Genomic DNA, 26,403 nt, shown 5'->3' with positions numbered 1-26,403 from the left:
GAGGTCGCATGCAACTGTCATGTAACCACAATCTGTCACACTTCAACAGACCACATCCAGCTGCAGCTCACTCAGTGTGGGCATCTTGAGAACGGAAAGAAACGAGAGTGTACACAACAGAAACAAAACAGAGGAGGACATGTCTGTGTAGAGGCGGGTGTGTTGCCCATTGATATAAGAGCAGACAGAGAGGTTTGCTACTTGATGGAGTGACACGTCAAATCCAATTCAACATGACATCACTGTCTATTGTTTTTCCAGCTCATTTTTACTGGTAAATAAACCCAATTACCAGCTAGAAGTTGCGTCAAAACAAAGACATACTGTATTTACAACAAAAAAAGCAGCAAAACTTCATATTTCATAACCCATTTTTTCTTAGTTTTGCTTGATAAATGAATTAAATTACCTGTCAACTGAGACTTTAGTTAATAGGCAAGTAAAAGCTTTGTAACAGCAAAGAAACTTGAGCTGTTATATGATTTATAATATCAGCAAACGTTGAAAATCTTTAAAGGTGCACTATGTTGTTTGGGGGAAGAAATTATAATCAGAAGAGAAAGATCTTCATTGACTGATTTTTTATGCCAAAACAAACTATCTTTGTTTTCACGACTGAATAAACTGAATAACAACACTATTTCGTACTGGTTTACTTTGTTTATATGCGGCGGACCCTGCCACCTTTCCCAGCTTCAAACAGTGTTCTGGGGACTGAAGTGATTGCTCGACCAATGGGAAAATCAGTGCAAAGATCAATCGCCAGCACTCAAACCAACAAGACTGTGATTTCAAATCCAATTTGCAAACCACAAAGATTGATTTAATGGTAAAGACAGGAAATCCAAACTTCTTATATCAACATCACATATCACACAGATAAGGTGACATGACTTAAACCTGCTTTGTGCTGCACCCTGACAGGTTCACTTCACTGCTGACAGCTCATCAAGTTCACCACAACTATATAAAAAAAATATGTCTTACTTTAACATGTCTGTCTGAGATAGCCTAACTGTTAAACAGCACATTTGAATGCAGCTCTGATTTCCAATGGTTTCTCACCTTTAGCTAGCATTCCTAATGGGATTAGTTAACTGCAGTTCCTGATATCTGAGCTCTGAACTTTATGAAAACGTAAATACTCCTGTTCAGAGGTGTAAAACTCTCACCTCTGACTTATATTCTCGTTTTGTCATATTAACTTGAAGTTACAGCCCTTGTCTCGGCGTCTATTGTTGACTTACCGGAGCTAATCTGTCGCTAACGTTAGCTAGCTAATTAGCTCTGTAGCTAAACATTCCTCAGTGTCCCAAACGGCGCCGCAGTCAAAGATCCGCACCCTGACGTACCTTCTCTCCTGGCGGTTAGGCGGAGACAGGAGAGCGCGCTCCGGTTATTCCTGGCGTGGGGGGGGTTAAAATTCACCGTCAACTTCCCCCCAGTCGGGAGACCACCGTGTGAAACTAGTTAACTGGTTACTTGTCAGGCTTGTGAGGTAGCGGCGCTCCCGTCGTCTCCTGGCCGGTGTAATCCACAGCGGCGCTCGCTCCCGCGGACTCACGCCTGCCCCGACAACTTTGGCAAGTACCTCCGCCGAAAAGATCCGTCTAATCGAGAGGGATGTCTCACTCTGAAGCCTTTTCCCCCCCCAGCCAGGACACGATCTTAACCCGAGTGTGCGTAAACTTCGGCGTTGCCATGGTGACCACTCTAGCACAGACAGCGATATGTCAATAGAAGTAAATAAAATAAAGTTTTATTTGACTGTTAATATAAACGTTAGTCGCCTTTATACTGACTATTACGGCTTTGTGTCAAACGACTGGTTGTGTTTAGTTATTATTTTCATTAACTCGTTAGATTCGGAGCGGAAGTACGTTCAGTGTGAGACCTCCTGTCGAATTTGTGCTCTATGGTCAGAGAGCCCTCAGGTGTTCGGGACGCAAACGGGGAATCAGCGCCACCTGATGGCTGTAACATGAAACTACAAATACACTGACGGGTGCAGAGTACCTCTTGTGTCCACCTGGTCGCTTCATGCAGAGGTTCGGGTGAGTTTTGTTATCTCTGGACAAAGCTAGGCTAGCTGTTTGCGCCTGTGTCCTAAGCTAATTTAGCCCCCTGCTAGCTTTAGCTTCATATCTAGCATACAGACACGAGGACTTCAAGAAAAATACGTACATTAAAACGCTATTTACACAGATATCAAACCTACAAACATTTATTTTTTTCCCACCTTTTAAATAGAAATATTGATTTTTGGCATTTAATCATTGGTTTCACTCGTTCTCGCAAACATTTCACCAGTTTGAGAGGACGGTTGCACTTTCCTCCAATTTGCGTAAGAAACGCAATGTGACGTAATCACGTTGCAACGTACGCAGTGGTGGCTACCTCCACCTGTAGTCACCTCATGACAAAACAGTCATATCTCCATATGGTCTCTACATGATGTTACATCAATAAGCAATTCAGAAACCACACTGGTGTCCAGACACTACACTCACAGCTATTATTTATGTATTTTTCTTTATTTTTTTCCGGTTTATTATCATTATACCTTTAATAGACTTGCTTTCATGTGAGGTCACCATTTTTATTCCTTTTCCTGCTCTTAGTCTTGTTTTTAATTCCTCTCGTTATATCTTTTTCTTCCGTCCTTTACGCCTTTTATTTGCTTATTATTAATCTATTTATTATACTTTATTCTTTGTACTGCTCTGAACCTTTTCATCTGTATTTAATTCCTCTGATGTGATGTCTTTGATTTTATTTTTATGTATCTCTTCTTCTGTGATCTTGCCCGTTTTATGGCTTTTATTCCTTTTACTTGTAATGACTCATTGTCTTCGTGTTTTGACATTTTCTGTTCTGCCTTCATGTTTTATATCACTTGCTTAAACAGCGTGGGTTTAAACCTTTTTAGTCCTAGCTGGGGAAGACAGCCATGTTGAAACCAGAACCAGCTTGTCCCAAACAGCTGCCAAGTTGGACCCACTGTCTAGATTACTGCATATTGTACTGTTACATTTTCATTTAATTGGAACTGAGGAGCCTAAACCAAACAGGACCCAACCAAAGGTACACAGACATATTGACCATATTATGGATGTGCTTTCTGAAAATCTAAAAATAACTGAAGTATCAAGGTGATTTCAGGCAATCAGTCTGTAAGCATTACATCAGTTCAGCACTCCTGCAAAACAAATACAAAGTCATAACAAACACAGAAAGGACAGAGAGAGCGAGAGGCGAGTGTTTTCTCATAATTATTTAATCACACATACATTTACATCATGCAATCAATCCAAAACTGTGATCTCATGAACTTCCCATCTCCGTCCATATCAGAGCCCTGCTATTTGTGCCCCAGTTCTCCAGGAATGATCCAGTACCTTGTCCACTGATGGATCCTCAAAACTGTCCTTTAAAAATTGACCAACTATTACACAGTAATAAAAAAAGTGGCTACACTTTGTTTTTTTTATTTAGAATTAATGCAAAATTCAATTTAGGTAAACACCACAAATATTCTTTGCTCTTTTTTATTTGCTATTTCGTCCCCCCCTCCCCCCATTTCATATCCAGTTTTGGTGGAAGGTCAAAGGATAAACATTTTGAGGTCCATGCTGCAAAGTCTCAACTAATCTAGAAGATTACACAGAGGGAATAAACCATCTCGATAGACACCAAACACTGTCCTGTCATAGATACGGGGGAGCGGCAACTCCTGCAGCGTGTAGGAAGTAATTAATACTACAAACAGTTCCATTTACAGGGCCTTGGAGACTTCGTTTCCTCCAGTCAAAAACAGCCACATATGGAGTGTTTTTTTTGAGTGCAGGTTTTGTGAAGAAGTGCTATTAAACCCAACTTTTTCTGTTGCGTGATGGCAGGTTTTAGCATGACATCATATGAAAGAAAGCCGAAAATCCTGTCTTCCTTTTCCAGCTAGATTTGCTCCACTAGTCTCAGCCAAAAGTGTATTTTTTCAGTAGGGAGTTTCTTTGATCTATACTTCTAAAAAGGCAAATTGGAATATGTGCTACTGCAATGCCTAGTCAAGTTTGACCATCTCCTCGGACTTTACCGTCCAGTCCAGCAGTAAATACTCTTCTTATTTAGAATATAGTCCAGGAAAAAGCCCTGTATCATGTTCCAGATTCTCAGAAAGAAGCCTGCAATGAATGAGAAAATACAATGAGAACCAAAAGTTAGCGGAACAGAAGCTAACAAAGGAAGAGGAGCAGGACTTTTGACTCCAAATGGCAGGATTACCGCTGCAAGCACACCCTGATCACACCTGCCAGTTGACTGATATACAGTGTATTTTACAGTATATTGCACTTGCACAAGATGTTAGTGTTCTCACACTGGGGTTACAATCACTACAAGCTCTTTGCCAATGCACTGGGGCTTCATCACAGGGTTATGTTTTGTTTTTGTTTTTTAAAAAAGAAGCTGTGGTGGGAATTAAAATGAAAAAAAAAAAAATCATGAAATGACACTAAAAAATACATCAAAGACAACAAAACACAAAATAAATCCTACACCCCTGACTAGATTTAGTTAAATAAACGCTTCCTCCAGATGATGACAGAAGATTGTTGTGCAATTTTAGACCCTGCTCTCCTGATTGGCTGATCAGCGGCAAAAGGGTCTGACCCATCGACTGCCACCCCCGCCTTCCGTTCCCCTTCGAAAATGCATCTACACCATCTATGGAACAATGAAAAGAGATACAGTACATAAAACCCAGCATAAATTTACAACCAGAGGGGCACGAACAGTTACAGATCCTAAATCTATAAGAAACAACAGAAAAGGGGGTGAGAAGGAAGACGGGAAAAACAATAAAATCAAAGCCCCCTTGAAAAGAAATCATGACACGACAGGGATCAAAACAAATTCCAGGTTAACAACTAAAAAAAACAAAAAACAACAAAAAACGGTCCTGGAGATGAGTGAGTGACAGCGACCCAGCTAGGACAGGACAAGCATTGTGGTGTGGTGCTATCTCAGTCTATACGCCTGCAGTCTATGTGCTCCAATGTGCAGAGAGATATAAATAGCGTCCATTAACACAGCATTATCAACCACTGAGAGAAGTAAAAACAGTACATTTAGCTACTTAGCATAAGCTATGCTAAAAGGTGGAAGTTTTGTTGTGTTAACCGGATCATTCTCTTCCTTCCTTCCTTCCTTCCCGTCTACATTCTTTACATCCTTCTCATGAAGTCACCAATAACGAGTATAGGTTTTTATTTTAACTTAATGATAAAAACAATTGGCCTCCACAGGTATTTAGTTAAATACATCTACAGTACACTGTCGCACGTCTTGGCTTTCCATTATTTTATTTTTTTTCTCCTTCTCCTTAGCCGTTCCCCTGTGTCATACAGCTCTCTCTGCAGGGAAGCATGTGCAGTAGTGCCAATTTTACATCTGTACAAGACCGGACAGAACAGTAGTGCTCAACGCCATCTAGTCAATTCAAAACCGTTTACAGTTTGTTTTTTTAATTTTTTTTTTTTTCCTTTAAGAAGCATGTAAAATCTATCCAGAGAAAAGTGTGGTTAACAACCAATAATAGTAATGATGAAATGTACAGAGGTTAGCCTATAGGATCAAGCTATTTCTCGTGGTAGGGTCTTCTTTTTTTTTGTTTGTTTTAGGTTGTGTTTTTATTTTTTTTTCAGATCTTGCTACCCTTTTACATTCAGCTTGGCACAGTGCAGGACTACTCGCACGACGACGACGGATGACGACAGACTGTGCAAAACAAAAACCGAAGCAACACATTTGAGGTGCGCGTGGTTTCTCTCGCCGAGGCTGCGCTCAAGACTGCGTTTGGTTCGGTGGGTAAGAATATTATCTTGCCTTTTTGTAAATTAAATTTGCTGTCTTCTTTTTATTATATCCAGTAAGAGAAAACGAGATAAGTCATGATGAGAATTGGGGGTGAGGGGAGTGAGGGAGTGGGTGGAGGTGTGAGGGGTTGGAGCTGTACAGGCCAGGAATATTTATATATATATATTTATAATTCAGAAACTCCTTCGTGGCTCCAGAGCAGCGACGAGGAGCCTGTTCGCTGTAATGGAATGACAGGTTGTCGGGGTGGGCGGGCGGGGGGGGGGTTATATTGGCTTCTTCAGCGGTGTCGTCCTTCTGTCCCGCTGCTCTTCAGCTAGAAGATAAACAGAAATAAAACGCTGTTAGTGAAAAGTCATACACATACAAATGCGACCATCCATCATGCAGCTGACAAGTTATATTCGAGATGCGACAAACACATTTCACTTGAAGGAAAAAAGGAGGCAGATTTGCATCCAGGCAAAAAGCAAACAAGCAAACGCTGAATACTAACACAAGTACATAGAAACTGTATTCCAAACTAGAGCTGCTGCCATAGAAAGAAAATTATATGCCAACTATTTTGATGATCAAGTGTTTCAGTCATATTTCAAGCAGAAACGTCAAACATTTTCTGGTTCGAGCTTCTTAAATGTTAGGATTTGCTGCTTTTCTTTGTCTTTTATGATGGTAAATAAAGAGCTTTTGGGTTTTGGACTGTTGTGAAGACGAAACTTTGATGAGATTTTCTCACATTTTACAAACTAAACAAATAAAGCAATACTTGTACTTCTAATATTTGACATAACCTTTCAGGTGATTACTGAGGTAAGCCTATAATCAGTGCAGAGGTATTTCATTTTTGTATTTTTCTCACTCTTCTTTTCATTGACATTTCAATTTAATTATTTCTGTATTGATGTGTCCTTTTTGCTGTGGAAATGATCTTTAGTCTTACTTTAATTGCAGTTTGTTAACTTCATGTTTTAAAGATGCAATATGTAGGAATCTTTGCTTAAAATGGTCAAAATTAACTAAAATAATCAACAGAACGTTATGAGAAAGATATCTATGTACTGTGTGTTGCAGAAGTATCATCTGAAGTTTGCATATTAACCAGCTAGCCCTGGCACCTCTTGTCTCATAGTACCACTTTGTTTTACTTCAAGAGGCGATAGTCACATAGAAAGAATTCATCAATACATCGTACAGAAGATGAAATGCAGTATTTTGGCTCATAACTGTTACCAGAATATTTTAATGTCCCTTCTTTAATTACTGAGTCTCTTAAATGACCTTCCGTCTCGCTAATTTCCTAAAAAAAATTTTTTTAAAAAAGAGCTGTGTCACACTTACTTCTTCTCTGGTTTGCCGCTGCCTCCCCTGATGGACACCGTCTGGCTGTTCTGGTAGAAGCCTCCTCCGCTGCGGTTGATGTTGGGGTGGGTGGGAGACGCCACTGGCTGCTGCCCGGGCCTGATAGGCTTGGCTGTGGAGGGGGAGAGAGAGGAGCATGAGGACTTTTCAGGTGAAGGCTGTTTGTTGTTTGAGATGTCAGGGAGATTTGCATTTCATTTCAGACAGAACACAAATTGTTCTGTTTTCCCAACGTCTCCACTGTCAATCTTCAGAGTAAAATACATAGAATCTCACTGCAGAGAAACTAACTGATTTCAGGACGGTGGTTGTGAATTTGAAATACTTTTTCAAGTAAACAGATGAATGATAAATGTACATTTTTAGGTTTGCATGTACGATCGTTGAATATCCTTCTGAATAAATGTCCTCTTTGTGTTTCTCTCTGTAGTTTCACTTTGGGACATCTATACTTAAATTGTTGGACTGGTGTGACACTACATTTAATCCATTCTCACAACAATGCGAGCATTGCCAAATTGGGTTAAGAAAATTGTAATGTTTCTGGTCAGTTTTAGGTGCAGCTATGAAGAGGTCCACTTAAATAGGCAGCTAACCCTCATTTAGAGAGTCATGTGCGTGTTTCCACCCCATCCATCCCTACTAACCGATCTGGGCCGAATGTCCCCTCCTGGCCATGTTCTTGGCCCTGACGGCCTCCTTGATGCGGTCCACCTCCTGCTGGTAGCGCTTGCGGTCACGGGCGGCGTTCTCCTTTGCCTCTTTCAGAGCAGACTCCAGGGCCTTGACCCGCTCAGCCGTAGCACGAAGACGCTTTTCCAGTTTAGGAAGCTCACAGCGCAGGTCTGCATTATCACGCACCAGCTGTGGGACAATGTGCATCGTTTTAAATCATTTCTTTCATCTGCATTTTGACAGCAGTCTACCAGTGTGGAAGCACAAAAGCAAAATTGGTAGATAGATCGAGCAAAGACAAGAAGATTATAGAGCAAACTGATAAAGAGGCAGAGATTATGATGAATAGATAGCAAGGGAGGAAAAAAAGAGCAGCTGCACAGGGAGATCAGTCACATTGGAGTAATGTGAGATCCTCAAAGGAACACAATAATCTTTGAATTGGTGCTGGGTCTGTATATTAATCCTACCTGTTTGTGAACCTTGGTGAGCTGCTCAAGATTGTTCTCAAGAAAGGAGATTTTCTGTTTCTGAGCTGCACTCCCACCTGTGTCGTCTGAGTCCATCTCAGCGCTCTGCACGGCAAATAAAACACAAGCATTAAATATTAAATACACAGCTGGACTTACAACATACATTTTTGCTAACCTGTTTCCCCTTATTGCAATTGAAGAGATTTTTTTATCTACTAGACGAGCAGTTTACCTTTTTGACTCTGGTAGCCAAGTCCTGGACAAAGAGCTTCCTCAAGTTGTGCAGGGTCTGCAGCTCTTTGGCCTTGAACAGGAAAAGAAAAGCAAAATGAGAAAAAAGCTTGATTGGAAGAACACTGATTGTTTCAGCCTGTTTCAATTATTAAGAATTAAACACAGCAGATTTATATTTAGATCAAAGAAACTCACTGCAACAGCAAATGTGAACAGATGTTCCTACATTATTAAAACGTTAATACAGAGGCTGGTGTTCAAATGTTTTCATTCATTCAGCATATTCCACCAAACATGAAAGAGTCACATCTCTGGGACTGCCTTTTCCAATTCAGTTTTTCATTCATTCATTCATTCATTCATTCATAATAAATGTTTACTTTAAATGCTAGCTGGCAAATCAAAACACATTTACAACTTGAAACTCAGTTCACAGATACGATCAATTCTAAGTGCAAATGGATGTAATCCCACTATGAGACCCACAATGAGTGCTTGTAATCATCAGCTGATTTAGATGAACTCACCACTGTCTCCTCCAGGCCCTTCAGGTCTTGTCTGGCCTGCTCCCTTCTGTCCTGCATCACCCTGTACAACAACAACAACAACAACAACAGTTAAAATGTGAACAAATACCCGTGCTACAATGCCGTCATTTGGAATTACAGACATTAAGCAGATGCTGTATGTGAGGTCAGTCTCTGCTAAAGAAAATGTCAATGGTGCTAAATGGCTGCATAATCATTGTATCTGACCGTTAAAGTGAACAAAGTGAACTAACTTTATTCGTGAATCAATAGCGAGTGAGTGTGTGTGTGCGTGCGTGTCTGTGTGCGTGTGTAACATACGTCAGCTCATGCAGCTTGCGGCTCTTCTCCTGGTCGGTGGCCTTGAGTTTCTCATGCTCCACTCGGAGCCTCTCCTGCTCCAGCATGATCTTCTGGTTCAGACTGGAAGAGAAGACACAGCGTCATGTTTATAAGAACCTGCAACTGTCATTGTGTCTATTTCTACATGTCTCCCTGTTGCTGTCCTTTCATGTCTAATGGAGCAATGACTGAAGGTGACAGAAACTAAGTCTTACTCCTGCAGCTCAGTGATGAGTTTCTCCTTCTTGTCCAGCTCATCTCTCAGGCTGCTGATCTGCTTCTGATGAGCTTCACGGTGGGAGTGGATCTGCTTCTCCACCGCTTCCTGAACACACACAAATGCACACAATTCACATACAACTCATCTGACAGAATAAGTTACAGAAACACAGTTTTTTTATTTAGCATCAGTTCTCAAATGGTGGTTGATGGTGACCCTAACCAGAAAGGTTTGACATTTTGAATTAGTTTTATCACTCTTGTAGACTCTGTAAAACTGTAGCGAGCACTTGTCGACACTGTCACATACCTTGACTTCATTGGCAGTCTGGATCTCGTTCTCTTTCTCCATAGCATGAACTTTCTCTGTAAAACATAAACACAGGAATCGTTGTCACTGAAGAACAAAGAAGAAATAAGATCTATACACTTTAAAATAATATCATTACAAAGGACTAAAATCAGATTAAATTGTATGAATGCGTATGCGCGATGCAGGCATTTTCTCCCTGGAAGTTATTGTAAACAAACATTGTGATTCGGTCTATATGGTGACTCATATGTACATCACATCTATAATTATATGTGTGTGATTGTTGAAAAACTAAGCTGAGGTGAAGGAGTTCCTGAGAGGTTGTTAAACTTTTATTCCACAGCTGCTGTTGGGAATAAATGCCTCCAATAACCATATTTAAGTGGACATAAAGTGAGTGCTGCCATATCTCTTGCTCTGTCCTTAAATAGTGATTTACCCTGAGCACTGATCTTGACAAGTTCCTCGTTGAGGGAGTCCACGTTCTCCTCCAGCTGCCTCTTCTTCTGCTCCACGTTCTGCAAGTACTCTGTCAGGGACTTGATTTTAGCCTCATGCTGGAGAAAGAAAAAATATTACATATAAGTATACAGACAATCTTACAGGACACACATGCTTATAAATCAATCTAACAAGGATTCAGAAATGAAAATGTTCTTTATGTATACACAGGAATCAGTGACGTGCACATTTTCAGGTCACAACATTACTAGTGGTTAGCTCCCGCTTACCTGAGAGATGCGCAGCTGGCAGGCGGCCAGCTCCTTCTCGTTCTCGTCCATCTTCTTGTTGCTCTCTGACTGGGTGCCCTCCAGCTGCTTGCAGCGTTTCACCATAGTTTTCACCTCCGACTTCATCTTACTGATGTACAGACGGGCCACTGTGAACTCCTCGTCAATCATGCCACTGCCACCCTCATGTTGCTGGAAGGGCAGAAGAGGAAAGTTGAAGTGGGACGACCACATGGAGGAAGAAGGAACTGGCTGACTGACACTGACATTATGCTACATAAATATAATACAACATCCCGTTCTTATCATCCTTTAAAATAATTCCAACATCTCCTCCTTCCTCTACCTTGATGTCATTGCTTCCTACGGCGATGCCGATCTCAGCAAGATCTTTGAGCAGTGAAGACATCATCTCTGTCACCCTCTTCCTCTGGTGGTTGGACATCTCCTTCAGCTTCTGGAGCTCAGAGTCCAGAGAGGACAGGATGGACTGCAGGGAGAGAGAGCAGTGTGAGAGAATAGTGTGCAGAGTTTACTTTTTGCCCTCGTCATTGTTTTCACGTATCCTTGATGCTCAAGTTACATTTGTCCAATTTTTGTGGTCATTTCTACGAATTAACAGGAACTTTTACTGATTCTTACTTAAAGAATGTAAATTATTTTTGTCCCTCTATGTTTGTTACATCATGAGACTGACAGAATATAGTCAATCACCAAGCCCTTTTAGTTGTACATGTCACTCATTATTTTTATCCCTGCAGGTTGGAAAAGTTTAATAACAGTGTTGTGTGTCTGTGTATTGCATATTAACATCACCTAACTAAAGGACACTTAAAAAGACACGTGACCAAAATTAAAGCATCACAGTGACTTTGGACATGCTTGGCAGGCATGTGTCCCCAGCTTACCGATTTCTGGTTAAGCTCCTCACTGATGGCCTCAAACTCCTTGGTTTTATCCTCCACCTCCTGGCTCTTCTGGTCGTAGTTGACGGCCAGCTCCTCCAGAGCCTGGAGCACCTCCTTCACCTCGTCCTTGGAGGCCTCGTTCTCTGCCTGCAGGCGGTTCAGCTCAGCCTGGAGGTTCTCGTGATCGCGGCGGGAGGAGGCTAGAAGCTGCAAGCAGGGGAAAGAAGTGTAATACTTGTCTTTAAATTGCATGAGGGCTGCAGACATAATGTAGTGTTTGTTACAATGTGGATGAGTCAGCAGTTTGCCTTTTTATTTGATCTGAACACATAAGCTTTCCTAAAATTGATAGATGCATGTAGCTGTCCTGAAAATGAATTTAGGAACATCAGTGAAAGGACTTAATCTTGTATTGTTATCGTAATGTTATGATGTATAACGTCTGCAAAACTACTATGCCTGCTACCAACACATCTAGTCTGCCAGAGTAAAAATATGGCTTCCAGACCAAATTAGCCGTACATAAACCCTCTTGTAACTGCAGATTGTAGCCCTACTCGAGACAACAGGACTGAGAAAGTAAAATGTAAAAACAGCTTGACAGCTCTGATAGCTTCATGTGTTACCTCACACCTCTGAAACTACAAAGATCAAGAGTTCACTCTGCACCTGCTGGACCTCCAGCACTCACCTCATCCTGGTCCAGCATCTGCTGCTTCAGCTTCTCAGCCAGCTGGCTCTGCTGGTTGATTTCCTCGTCCTACAAAGTGCAGAGATGTAAGGCAACATTAGCATTCACGTCAGGCACCATAGATATCACCAGAGACGGTAGGTACAAGGCGACAAGCCACTGCTGAACAAAAAAGCCTTGGGGAATGAAAGGAACAATGTTTTGATTCATTTTTCTTACAATATCAGAATTTTGTCCAAAAGAAATCAGCATTATGCCATTTAATACTGACTGCTGAAACCCTGCTAATCAAAGCCATCTTTTTTTGCATGTATATATATTTAGAAAAATAGACTGTATAATTGTGCAATAATTAGCAAGTATCATTTTCAAAAAGGCACGATCCCAAATGAGATCAATGTTTTTAGTCTCGGAAAGGAAAACAAACCCTGGATTTTTACAAAGACATTCGTCAACTACAAAGTGGAAACTTTCAAAGCATTGTCTTTCTTCAGACTGTAGCATTCATGCAGTCAGCAGGACATCTAACAGTAGGGGACATCCATGGATTAACATTTACTCATGAGAGGACACCTGGTGGTCGATGATCCAAAGACCAGCAAGAACACCAAAGAATCAAACAGTTGGCTTGCTTCTCTCTCAGCTCATTTAAACATGAATTGGGTGGAAATCACCCAATTAATGAGGAGCTTGAGGCAAAAGAATGTCTGAAGGACTCAATTTGGTTAATCACTCTTTACAGGGTTCCCACACCTCCTTAAACATCAATAAAAGCACTTATGAAGGACTTTCCAAGCTCAAATCCCTCAAGTCAAGGACCGAAAAATGGCATAGTCTCAAACATGGATCAAGGTTAAGCACTGTTACAACACCTAGAGTTTTTATTATGAGAACGAGCAGGCTTTACAGAATCTACAGACAACAATTAAAAAGAGAAAAGAGGCATAGATGAAGGTTTGAACACCCCGGCCCTTCCTCACCTTATCATCCAGCTGTTTGTAAAGCTTGGCCAGCTCAGCCTCACACTTGTCCTTCTCCACGTCGGTGAGGCGAACACCCGGCACATTGGGCGTGGAGGCCTGCTTGTCGTTGATTATGTTGTCCAAGGCCAGGACCTCTTCTTTGGCCTTCTCTTTGTCAAACTGCTCCTCCACTGGCACGCTCTCACCTAAACATGAAGCACACACACATTAAGTATGCGTCGATGGTTTGTAAAGCTTTTCATTTGTACTATCAAAAAAGAAAGAAGCTGTCTGTGACCACAAAGAGAAAATGATCACTCCAGGTGTTTATTTAACCATTACAAAAACAATCCAAGACAAAGTCTAGCATGGTAATCTGCACTAGAAGTAAAAACTGAAAATAGACTTCTTGCTTCCTCAAAACACCAAAAGAATCTGAAGCAAAAGCTGTAAAGCAAAGACAGGATCTGCTCCCTCACCATTCCTCCAGCGGTTGAGCTCGTTCTCCAGCCAGGTGACGGTGTTCCTCAGGGTCTTATTCTTCTCCTTCTCCCTCTCATACTTCTGCTTCCACTGTTCTGCTGTAAGCTCGACGTTCACAGTGACAGTGTTCTTGATGGTCTTTGCTCTGGATGTAGAAAATATCAGATTTTATTCCACTTAAAGCACTCCATTAAGAAAATGTAATGCAGCATTATTCCTTCAAAAAAAGTATCTAAATGTACCCACAACCAAGACTGAACCATCACTGGATCAACTGTGACCATGGTAATGAATACATAAACAGTATGGCTTGTTTTCATTCTACTTGCATACTAACCTTTGTCCAAACATGAGGGTGGATTTGGTTTCGCACTCGTTATAGGAGGAAGGCGAGCAGCAGATGACAATGGTGGTTCGACAGTTACCACCCAGCGAGTCCTGCAGGATACGGGTCATCTTGCTGTCTCGGTAGGGGATGTAAGCCTACAGTTGTATACACAAAAATATATACACGAACAATTAACAAATTAACTGACTGTAGGGGACCTTACAATGTCTGAGAAAAAAACTATGAGTATGAGTATCATCCAAGTAAAATGTGTCTGTACAATCATTATTGGATATCTATTATATATTTTATAGCAGAGCTCCAAAAAATAAAGACCACCTCTGCTAACTTCACAAAATGAATACACTTATACAAAATAAAAACTTTGGGAAGAAGGAGCAGCTAGCTGTTATCTCATAAAATCAAACACTTATGTCATTGTGTGGCTATGTTAAAGCTGTCATCTCAAACCACAATGGATAATAAGTCAAGATGCATATAAATCTGAGCGGAACACCACTTTAATTAGGACAGAGGGTTATTCTCTAAACTGTTGTCCTGTAACTGAAGAAGAGGCCTGTGGTTTCACCAGCACTGAGCAAACAGCAAGTGATAGCTTTGGTTACCGTTCTCATGAGTTGAGTAAAGTTAGAAGGCAGCTACAGGATAACTTGATATATTATAGGTATAGATACAAAAGAGCCATGCTACTGCAGTCTGCTATAATTCTTCAGGCAGCACTATGCTCAGTCGGGAGTGAGACATCTCTGCACAATAGCTCATTTGTTTGTAGACCATCACAAATATATCAGCAGCTGTCCGCCTCAGGTTGTTTACAGAGCGAAGAGGCCGCAGAACAAACCAATCGTTGATTAAAGTGAAAAGTGTGAAATCGCTCTGAAGCAGCTAAACAAAACATTGCTTGGAGGAAAGTTTTTTATCTGCTCAAGTTATTTCTGCGGCACAAAGGACCTGTAGATGCTTAAAAATGGGACTTTCACAATAAGATAATTGAAAGAGATGCTGGTTTTCTAGATGCACACCTCGCTCTGGGCTGTGCAGCTGCTAAAACGGCTGAATTCCCTTATGTCCGTTACATTAACGGTAATGTCTGTAATTTCAAAATGCTATCGAAACATGTGGGGATAAAGTCATCACCTGAGGTTATAACAAATCTGAAATTTCTAAGCTTTATGGTAATGCCAAAAACAAATTTGGGATCATTACGGTCTGAACCAACGATTGAAGATTAACTGAACAGTTAACTGTGTAACAGTAACCTCAATTAGGAAACACATTTATCCCACCAGAGAAAAAACCCACAGGATAACACCAAATCAGATTCAACAAATGGATCTCGATACCTGCAACAACATATTTAGTGACTGAAGACAATGCCTTAACAGCCGTGTTGCCATTAACATATCTTATGCACATTTTGAAATACCACATTGGAAATGGATAATTGAAAAGCCATAACTTCACAATTTTTCGTAAAAACATTTTTATGCTTGCTTGAGGTTGCTTTAGCCTCTTTTCAGATCACTAATAAACTGTTTCTGCACCAAGAGAAGAAGCAGAAGCTGCATCCACTGTCGACATCTTCCTGTATATTCCCACAAGATTCCCATTTTGCAGATTTACTGCCACATTTCCATGTGAATGGACAAGACGACCGGTTTGATTTCTTCCACTTTACTAGCGGTTGGCAAACAACTGGTTTTGCTTCCTGTTCACAACTTCTACTTCTTCTACCCCTTTTATCAAAGGCATGCATAATGTAGCCTATAGAAAATAGGGTTTGGGTAGCCTTGTTTATTCGCTCCAATTCAAGTTTTTTTTAAATTTCTTTTCTGCAACATCTCAAAAGTGTATTGACAATTACATGGAAACACAGCTTGAGACTAAAGAGAGTTGAAGTAGAGTGACTGACCGTTCCTTCAGCCAGGGCAGAGATGACGTTTCCCAGGGATGACAGAGACTTGTTGATGTTCTTAGCTTCATCCAGCACCGCTCCTTCTGCTCCTGTTTTACTGACCTAAAGATCACATACACAACAACCTTAACAAGGAGTTGCGTAGCTCAGTGTTCAAGGCAAAGAACAGATTCTAATCTGAATCCAATCTAAGTAGACAATACAGGGACATTTAGTCTACTTAAATGTAGATTATGATATATATAAAGAAATGTATCAGTATCTATCAGCGATGGTTTATATTTCTGTTGTACCTTTTCACTGCCAGCCAGATCCACCAGGTAAAGTTTGCCGCTGAGCTTCTGCTCTGTCTGAGTGTTCTCCTGTTTGACGTTTATCAGGAAAATACTATGACTCCTGGAGCTGTGCTCGTTCATGTCTAAGGAAGAGACGACACCCATGTGGTCACATTGCTACAGCCTCAAAAAATGCAAAAACTAAAGGAATGAAACAGTGAAACAACAGGATGGTATCTTACTTGTAACTGCTACATGTCTGTTTGATTTGCCTTCATCAATTGTATCCATGACCTCCTCTGGGCTGCAGACAAATCTCTCAGTGCAGCCCTTTAAAGAATAGCAGAATATGAGGTGAGATTATTCACAGACAAGTTTCACCAGATACTTGACACGTGACAGGAGGTTAGCTCTCACCTTGACATAGGGTACTCTGTTTTTGTCTTCATGCACTGACAGGTTGGTCTTCGACACTGGAGATGAGAGGAAAAAAGTGTCAGGGAAATTGCCTTGACATACTGTGGGTATAATACTTTAAACATTTACATTGATAGTCTTCGCTTCCATTCCCACCTCTGTAATAGATTACATCTGGTCATCACATTTCAAATGGTCTTTAACTTGAATGAAAACTATCTGGAAATCTTTCCCCACTGGCCAATTCAGAGAGTAATAACCATAAATGTTTCACTCAGAAGGCTTTTAGAAATAGATGAGCTACAACTGTTTAATAGCCTCAGGTGAGAACAGTATTTTGTGATGTTGTTGTATATGTAAAATATAATAACATACACATTTATGAATGTCTGTTAACAACAAAGTCAGTGTGTTTACAGTTAACATCCATTATTTTCCAACAGATAATTTTTCCAACATTTCATAGGCTTCACACCATTTTCACCCCACACATTTTTAACTCTCAAAGCAGGAAAAGCACAAGTGAATATAACAGACATTAACAATGTCTCCTTTCCATCATGTGTCAACCTAACCCATGTCAGTGAGTGAGCATGCACAATACCTGAGCACTGGAACAGGCCAACCTGAATAGACTGCAGCCATCACTAGTGTTATTAACTCCACCTGTGCTTTTCATGCCTTGAGAAGTCAAAATATCTGCTGTGTAAAGGGTCTATTAACACGTACACTACAACTTCAGCCACTTACCATCCAAAAGGTCCCGGATCTTGTCTAAGTAAATTTCAAAATATGAAACCTGAGAACAAAGAGAGAAGCTCATTATTTGGCCGTCCAGCTGAGAGATCTGACCAGAGAAAATACACAAACCTCAAACAAACCTGATGTGAGTATGGCTTCTATTATTTTCTTCTTTGAACATTTTATTTTTCTTTGAATAACTGAATTAATTCCCCACACTTGCTTCTGATAGTCACGCTGTGTTCAGACAGGCAGATCAAGTCTGATATTTTCAGAGTCAACACAAGTTAAATAAAGTACTTTCTTAACAGCAACAATGTGTTGGTATGTTGCCAATGGCAATTTTTCATGTTCCTATTATTTCATTATTCCCAGGACAAACATTTACCACCGTATGTTGTAATGTAGAGATCAACAAACATGGTGGGGAGTCAGCTAGAAAATATGATGCAGCAACAACAAGTGCAAGTCACACAGCCGGCCTACTTCATCACTTATAACTGTTTCACTGCACAAAGAAACCAACGTCTAGTTTTCATCTTAAATGGAAAAGGGTACCATCGCCCTTCATTCCCACGTGAACTGACTCTGCAGTAGAAATGGTTGTTTGTCAACTCCAGCTCTGATCAGCCGTGATGAAAACATGAAGCCCATGCAAAGAGGTTATGGAAAAGAGCCAGGCTGTTAGCGGTTATCTGAAAAGGTTATCTGCATTAATTAAAGACTTTTTTAAGTCTGAGTTTTAATCCTATGAATGAGGCGTGCGATCTGCTGCTTTCTACTGTTCCCGGTTTTCTACGTGTGTGTGATGTCAAACGTGACACAGAAAAATAAAAGGTAAACTTGTCTACTGGCAATGGAGAGGGAATCAATTGCATATTTTTAGCAGGTTTCCCAACGTTTAAAAAACCTGCACACGCACATCAGCCTCCTCCATCACTTATTTGTCACGACTAAAATGCTTAGTAATTAAAAAAAACCTGCAAAGCAAGGAGTAGGTAGCTTGTTGTTAGCACAAACAGTTTGAATGTGTGTTTGTCAGCCATAAATATCACATTTCAAAGACATTATCTGGAGCTAGAATTTGAATTTGGGGATTAAAAATATCTTCTGCACTTACTTTGATATGAAACTCCAGGTTTTCATCCATGGAGTAGATGTAGTTGAAGATATCTTGCACTATCCTGGGGATGATGCCCATTGCATCTGTGTCATGAAGATTCCCCTGCACACAGACAGCAAATCAATGTAATCATGAGAAGGTGAAGATGCACGTCATTAGTGATCTAACACCTGTTTTAGACATCATATTTACCTCCATGGTGTGTGTTTTGCCAGATGATGTCTGCCCATATGCAAAAATTGTTCCATTGTATCCCTCCAGAACATCTAGAAGACACACAGAATATGTTTAAGCAAGGATTCAAAGGGTTTGCTGGCCTGGTATCTTTTTTATTTGTTGTGTACATGTCTGTAAATAATAAGTCTGGTGTGTAAAAACAAAAGTGAGACCTCACCTTTTACAATCTTCTGGGCGCAGGCATTGTACACTTGTTCCTGTGTTGTATTTGACTGAAACACTCTGTCGAACATGTACGGTTTGCCCTGGAAAGAAGAGAAGAAAATATAAGTGGTGTGTCCTCTCAGAGTTTCTGGTACTTGTGACATGTGGGCCAAGAAATGAAGAGATTCTCAATGCTCTACCGTTAGGTCACCATGTCCTTGTTTTAATATATATAATGTCTTACTACACCAGTTTAGTTAGGCGAACCCAAAACACTCAGTTACATTGGTAGCAGCGGTGATTCTTTACTACTGTTGGTGTGCTTCACTCAATCGTGCCATTGTTGTTTGAGTTTGAGCCCAACCCTAACAGAGACATGATGGGGTAAACAGACGGGGTGACGTCCAACAAAAATCTCAGGCCATATTCAAACCAGGGGCACTGCAGTACATGATCCGTCTTTCCACCAGGACGTCTCCAAGCTGTCACCATTTGATGTTTTCAATCTAGTTCAGCTTTTGCTAGCTGCATTCTAGTAAACCTCAGAAAGCTAGCTGTCCAAACACAGCATCTCTCATCGCTTTTAAACTCCTCTCCAACTATAATGAACTACACCCTGAACTTTTACTACTGGCAGAGAAGCATATTGCAGCTGACTGTGATATCCCATGGGCCAGGCAGAACTTCAAAGCCCAATTCCAGTGAGATAGCAATCAATATCTGGATTTAAGAAGGCAACCGCAGGGTAATAAAACTGATGTTACAAGCAATTCTCAGGTTCAACTGAAAAGGCACAGTGTCTTCTGAGGTTTGAAGTCCCAGCTGACTCATCTCTTCTCCAGCCTGATGGGCGGGGTTCGATCTGTGTATTCAGAGTTTAAGAACAACACAGCTCCATTCACATTTGATACCCCAGGGTGCAAAACATACATGCTTTAGTGGCAGTAGATTATTTATCGTCAGATTCAGTGTTAACACCTGCGAGAGCAAAAGAAGGCTGAGAATGTCGTCAAGCGGCTGGTGTCACCTTGGAGACGCCACTGATTAGGGCTTTCTCGTTTACGTCTGGTGGTAGATGTAAACGCATTCATAACTCAATGTGAAACCACAAATATGTCGCTGCCTGGCATAAAAAAGCTTCAGCACCTTCACCAGAACTAAAATTATTCACACCACTACAGCTGAGATGTCTTTAGTTTGTACTCCGGCTCATAATCCCCCTCCTGACAGACGGTCACATTCAAAGCACAGACCAGCAGCATCTTAAGACGTTGATAATTCACTCCAGCTAGCCACATCCGGGCAATTAACCCTGCCCAGAGAGCTGAGCCACTATCAGGCCTGCCAGACACTGTCAGCAAACAAAAGGCACAGCCCGAGTTTAAAGTCCTCATTGTTACTGCTGCCACTGGCCTCGTTACCTACACTTGTGTCTAATGGGATTACTTGCTGAAAATGTAATTACAGTGAAAAGCATTGTTAAAGTATTAATAAGTGCTCTGTCATGTTTCTGCTTCCTGATGGCTTTGTTATGATACTTGCCCAGGCGAAGCCAAGTGTCAGGAGGCACAGTAACACACTGTCCAAGGTTACTCTGCAGCGTCCACATGGTTCTTGTTGTATGATGCATGAATTATCATTGGGTTTGTGCTCTTAAGCATAAAAATAAGACACTTTTATCAATTTGGGGTTGTTGGTAACCTTACTTCCTGGTACAAAGCTGGCAGGAAAAAAAACAGGTGAGTTGCTTTCCATTTTATTTTCTTGTTTAAATGCGGAGCACTTTCATTTATCTCTCTAATCCTTTTCCTTCCTTTTATCCCTCACGCACTACCACAACTACACTACCCTACTTCTAAAAGTAGCTCAGTCATGTTCTTGTGTAGTGTCCCAGGCTACTGTATGCAAATAGGAGATGTGACAGCAAAGCACGGGGAAATGACGTGATCTCTCATGTGCAGAACTGACGGAGAAGTAATGGATGCATTAATAATTCACCTGCTGAACACTAACACTACGCTGGCAAACCAAGCTAGTTACGACACCCGTACCACCTCATCTGGAAACTTCATCTCCCTCCCTTCACAGCAGAAGACTGGCAGGACCTTGAAGTGAGCCACAGCGGAGTAAGGGCATACTGCAGGAATGTGTTTTAGGGAACCTTGAAGTATTAAAACAGCATCACCAAGGCCTGCAATGGTTGAAGCTGCCTGTCAGACTTCTTTACCGCACACAATGTGGTCAGCTTCACCACTGGCCGATCACTGCTGATGAGGAGTCAGCTGTAATACAGGGTCCACGCCCTAGATTGTTTCAAAACGGATATAAAAAAATGAGCTAAGTGTGTCAGTCACCCTGGATGAGAGCGTCTGCAAAACAAAAGTACATCACCATAATAATTACCCTCCCCACCCGGAGAGATTGCCCAGCGCCCGGCCCAACTGCATGCTCTGATTGGTCGAACAGCTGGTTACCAGGAGAGAAAACACAGGGGGATTACCCAGGAGGCCTGGACTGCTGCTTATGGGCACTGTAAGTGTTGCACTTCTCAAAGCAGATGCACCAGCAGAGGCTACTAAGCTCCGGCCCGCAACACTTGCGTCCTTCACAATGCGCGCTGGTATTTTGGCACTATGACTGGCACTCTGAACTGGGCTGGGCCACATCGTGTCTGAGTGGCACAGACAGTACGCTTGCTATTAGAGAAAGGCCTGAGGTCAGTGTCAGCAAAACCATTCAAGAAGTCACCACAGCTACAACAGTCTTCTGCTTTGCATGACAGAAAGAGAATAGTCCTGTTGTAGTCTAACTTCACCACCTCAATTAGTAGTGTCACTCCAAAGAGGATGCGATTCATATCCACTCAGCCAACCCATGCAACTTCATGAATTGAATCAGTTTATATTGCCTTGTAAACTCATTTAAAGCATAGGTAACCAAAGACACCAAAGTCCACAAAGAGACTGATAGTTTGACCCCATGGAAACTTAATGTTTAGCCATGATTGTTTTTAAATGTTGTGCTACTGGCCTTTTTAAACGTTTGGCACCCACAAACTTGTAGCATATGCTTCCTAATTACTGCAGTCATATAAAGCGTATGAAAAGAACAAACTTTTCCGTTTGTATAGAAGTGGTGTAGAGACACGCGATGGCATGAACCCAGGCTGCGTAAACAGCGCCGTTCTGTATAGACGTATCATGACAAAGCATCAAGTCCACATCATTTGCAAACTGGCCTCAGGACGCGTTCTTTATTGGTTCAGTAAAGTAGAGGTGGCATGGCACCTCATTAGTGAAGTCATTTCCTTGTTTTGTCATGGTGGAAATGGTGCCCATGCCATTATCCTTATCATGTGCTGAAGGCCTCTGTATCATCTGAGAGCTAAATGGACCAAAGACAACAAACTTAACTTCCTTATCTAACGTATTACTTCATTTTTTAGACAACGTATTTGAACCTTCTGGGTTATTGACTGAAGTGTCCAGTCACTCAAGGGCAACATAATACCACTGGCCTGTATATTATAATTTGACATTTCCACTGTCAGACTGATACTATTTTGACATTGCATTGTCTGTTTCCCTGCCCTTAATGGAAGCATATCTTAGTTTTATGTTATATTCAATGCTTTGAGTCATTTCAACATGGTCTAAAAACAGGGTTGCTTATGTAGCCAGCTGGTTTAGCTAGCTAATGTTAGCTTTAATTAAGCAACAGCATTAAACTAGCCAGCTAGCCAAGGCCGGCTAATCTGTCAACTACCAGCTGGCCTAGCCTGCTAGCCAACAGTCTGTTAGCCACTACTAAATCAAAGCTGGCTTACGCGTTGTGCTGACGCAAACTGTTCACAATTAATAGCTTTATCGTTACAGATGCACAGCAAGTTATTAATTAATGCCAGTGTCGGGAGTGGCGTGCACGACCGGCAGGCTAACGCTGGCGACATGTTTAACCCGTGCCAGGCTGTGTGTTTGTGGCTTTGTTGAATGACAGCTCAGCTAGCCATGACAGGGCGACTGCGAATGGGGACGTTTTTACGGAACCAGCACTTGGTTTGACTTTTAAACAAATGTGAAATTAAACGCCGAAGCCAAGCGCCCACGAGATTGAGCCAGAATAAGCGACACGTTTAATATATCTGAGTGTTTTGCCGGCGCCAGGAGTCGGGCTGCCGGCAGCCGAGGGCCGGCGGAACATCGCAGCGGTGAGCAGGTCAGCCCCATGCTAACGCTAGCTAACAAGCTAAAGGTGCTAACAACCGTAGCTAGCTGCGAGACAATCAAAAATGGCGTACTGCTGACCGTGCCCCCGGGGGCCCTGTCAAAACAGGTTAGCGACACTAAAACAACTCACCCCGATGATAACATTCTCTTCCCCCTGAAACTTGGGGATGTATCTGTCGCCTCTGGTCACCTCGGAGCTGTTCAGGGGCCTAAAACGGCACATCACTTTGATGGTGCACTCCGCCGGGTCGGCCATCTTCCACGGTTTACAGAATGGAAATTCACCGATACGATTTAAAAAGTGTGTCCCGGATCCCAGGAGCGGCCGTTGAGGGGCGGAAAAAAAAGGGAGGCCGAGCCCCTCTGTCCCGATCTCAGGGGCTGGATTATCTGTCGGGCAGTCAACAAAAAAATCCTTGTTTTTTTTTTTTTCTCTCCTCTCAGTCGCTTCCCCCTCCTCCTGTTAGGAAGCCATGACACCGGCGGATCAGCGGCTGCGGGCCACCTCACCCCTCCTGCTGCTGTGGATGTGGTTCAGGGTGACGTCACCCGGCGCTCCCCTCCTCGCCGGGTTTTTTTTGTTGTTGAGATGAAATTTTGTCAAATAATCAGCGAGCATCAGGAAAAAACCACCAGCCAGCCTCAGGACGGTTTACTCACAGTACATTTACTTGTTTGTTAGTCTGCTGTCAGGCCCTTATTCTTCTGGAAACTTCTGCCCCTTTACGTTTAAAGGTGCAATCCGTAAGATGAGAGTCTCGTGCCCTAGTGTGCGCACATGCATGGGTATTTCTTAACACAAGGCTTTTTTCTATGTACTCCTGCCAGGGTGAAGATATTCAGAAACGCCATTTCCAGTGTTTTCCATGAGTAGACAGGAAAACGTTTTTTTTTTTTTTTTGGCTTGTCTCCGTTTTGTGGCCTTACACTAGAGGTTATTTCCCCACCTGTTGCTGTGGCGTGCACTCGACAGCCTGCGTTTGTGTTTTCATACCGTTGGTGTGCACCAGAACATTTCTGTTAAAAAAATGCGTTATTAAAAATACCCGTGTACGTGTGGACTTGGCCTCAGTTTTGGACAAGTTGGGAACGAAACTCAAAAATCAACTTTTCATACAAACAGCACCTTTGAAGGGAAATATTGTTGTTTATTGGACGTAAGCTAGCAGGTAAAGTGGTCCTGATTATGGACCTTCTGGCCCAAAGACAGCAGCCCATTTCTCCTCCGTCACAGACTTGTAGTCATCTGACCGCGAGTTAACGAGTTAAACTTTGATTTTATGATTTTATGAGCTCACAGGCCAGAAGAGTAAAAAGTCAAGTCAGCGTTTCAGAACAATACAGGGGCAAAATGTGTGGGCGAGCTTTGTTATTTACAGTTTGTGGTTAAAACACCTGAATTATTCTTCTCCACTGTGTTTTATATGTTCTTGTGCTTGTAAAAGGTTAAAAGTTAAAAAAAAAAAAAAAAAGGTCAAAGTCCGCACCAACAAACGCTCCTCTCTCCCACAGAAAACACTGCTCCTGAAACGCCTCGTCAGTAGCCCCGCCTTTAATTCTGTGACTTCATGACATCACACTACGTCTCTGTGTCACACGTTTACATCATTTCTGCCTAGAGGCTAGTTTGGCAGGCAAGAATTCATCGAGCGCAGCTGCTCTGTTATTGTTAGTGGTGCGGGCTCAGGCGTGTGTTAGCTGACCAATCAGAGAAGACTGGGTATTCAGGAGGGGGGGGGCCTTAAAGAGACAGGAGCGTTTCCAACAGAGGGGGATTATAATGCTGAAGAACTGGACAGTGTGAGAAAAAAATCATGCGGTTTTGAGTGTTAAAGCATGTAAACCTGTTCTAGTAGTAACCCAAAATAAAATTATGAACTTGAAAAAGTGCATAATGTCTCCTTTAAGATCCCAGAGTTTCCCGTGATTGAAAATAAGCATGCTGCATTGAATTACATGGGAATGTGTGTGAAATGAAACACAAGATGACTCGAATTTTCCAGCCATAAAAACTGCATCTTATATTTGAATCTTTCACTGAATATAAGTAAGCTTTAACTGGGGAAAGTGAGGCAGAATATGATGTCACACGGTGTGGAGGACATGCATTATGTGAGCTGCTTCAGGGAAAATATGATGAACACTGGTGCTATTGTTAAACCCACAAGCGGATATTACTGTAGCCTGTGGCTCAGCTGTCGGTGCGACTGTATGCTGCAGCTGTGAGACCTCCTCTTAAATGAAAATGCATCGTGTCTGACCTCACTCGACAGATGCTATAATGGAGCAAAAAAAAAAAAAAGCCATGGCAAAACCACTAGAGGCTGGCCACTCCCTGAAACACTGAAGGATATCCTTTTTCATGTTGGAGTGCTTAGCTAATCCCAATACCAGTTCTACTGGCCCACTTGTGTGCTCACAGAGGGAGTGAAAGGGCGCGGTGCTTCTGTGTGAGCTAACAGGGAAGTCTGGTTGTCAATGAGCAACAAGTCCCCGAAGACCACATTGTTTACTGTTCATCGTCTGAGGGAATGGATGGCTTATTCTGTAATACGAGCTGGATTTCTTTACACGTTCTGCTACTCCGATATAAAAGGACGAAGCAGGCCGAGGTGTTAATTTATGATACTGAGTTACACATTTAATTGCAACCCCCTCCACCCCACCCCGAACCATAGAGGGCTCAGCTTCCAGTAAGCCTATTAGTTGACAGCTGTGTCTTGGTTATTATAATCTTCTAACATGTAGATTTACTTTCGTTGTTAATACGATACACTGTGAGCATAGACGTGTTTGGGGAATAACAACATTAATCTACATCTTCTGTAATGCTCAGTGCTTAGAAATGAGGCAATAACCATTTTAATTCAACAATGCTTTATGCAGTTTATAAAAAAAACAACACTCAGTCACTTAATATGTAAAATATCAAGTCTGTAAAAGTCACTTTAACAAAAGCTCACATGGAGATTGTGGCTGGAGCTGAAGAAAAGGACAGAATTCATGGAGCGTGTCGGGATTTGGTGTCCTCCCTACTTCGGCTAGACAGGAGTTTAATATTACAAATATCACACGCGTTGAAACTTACAATGAAGAGCAATCTTAAAGGATAAGGTCACACGAAAATTTAAATTCAGCCATTATCCATTCACCCCCATGCCGATGGAAAGTCAGGTGAAGTTTCA

General features: G+C 41.8%; 2 protein-coding genes across 8 annotated transcripts in view; both read right to left on the bottom strand.

Moving 5' to 3' along the window:
• Positions 1–1,544, bottom strand: part of LOC141016247 (rho GTPase-activating protein 12-like) — a 57,337-nt gene extending 55,793 nt beyond the window's left edge. For 6 of the 7 annotated variants that reach the window (XM_073490498.1, XM_073490500.1, XM_073490501.1 and 3 more), the window contains exon 1: positions 1,353–1,544. The gene's annotated coding sequence lies outside the window, so the exon portion shown is untranslated. Of the gene's footprint in view, positions 1–1,247; positions 1,309–1,352 lie in introns of those variants that run through there. The other variant, XM_073490499.1, reaches the window with a different exon arrangement.
• Positions 1,545–5,544: 4,000 nt separating this feature from the next.
• LOC141016463 (kinesin-1 heavy chain) lies at positions 5,545–23,714 on the bottom strand. Its single transcript, XM_073490849.1, has 26 exons — positions 23,349–23,714; positions 19,006–19,093; positions 18,804–18,877; positions 18,609–18,713; positions 17,498–17,546; positions 16,748–16,803; positions 16,573–16,660; positions 16,349–16,473; positions 16,053–16,157; positions 14,129–14,274; positions 13,788–13,936; positions 13,327–13,514; positions 12,347–12,415; positions 11,656–11,862; positions 11,094–11,237; positions 10,748–10,939; positions 10,456–10,573; positions 10,014–10,069; positions 9,700–9,809; positions 9,464–9,565; positions 9,143–9,203; positions 8,614–8,685; positions 8,379–8,483; positions 7,881–8,097; positions 7,213–7,345; positions 5,545–6,190 (listed from the first exon to the last, which is right to left on the bottom strand). The coding sequence occupies exons 1-26, from the start codon at positions 23,472–23,474 to the stop codon at positions 6,187–6,189; spliced, it is 2,889 nt and encodes a 962-aa protein (XP_073346950.1). The 5' UTR covers positions 23,475–23,714; the 3' UTR covers positions 5,545–6,186.
• Between the last annotated feature and the right edge of the window lie 2,689 nt (positions 23,715–26,403).

This window comes from Pagrus major, chromosome 21 (genome assembly GCF_040436345.1).
Source record: "Pagrus major chromosome 21, Pma_NU_1.0".
NCBI classification, from domain to species: Eukaryota; Metazoa; Chordata; class Actinopteri; order Spariformes; family Sparidae; genus Pagrus; species Pagrus major.
The sequence above is the reverse complement of the archived record's forward strand: the minus strand, read 5'-3'. Positions and strand labels throughout refer to the sequence as shown.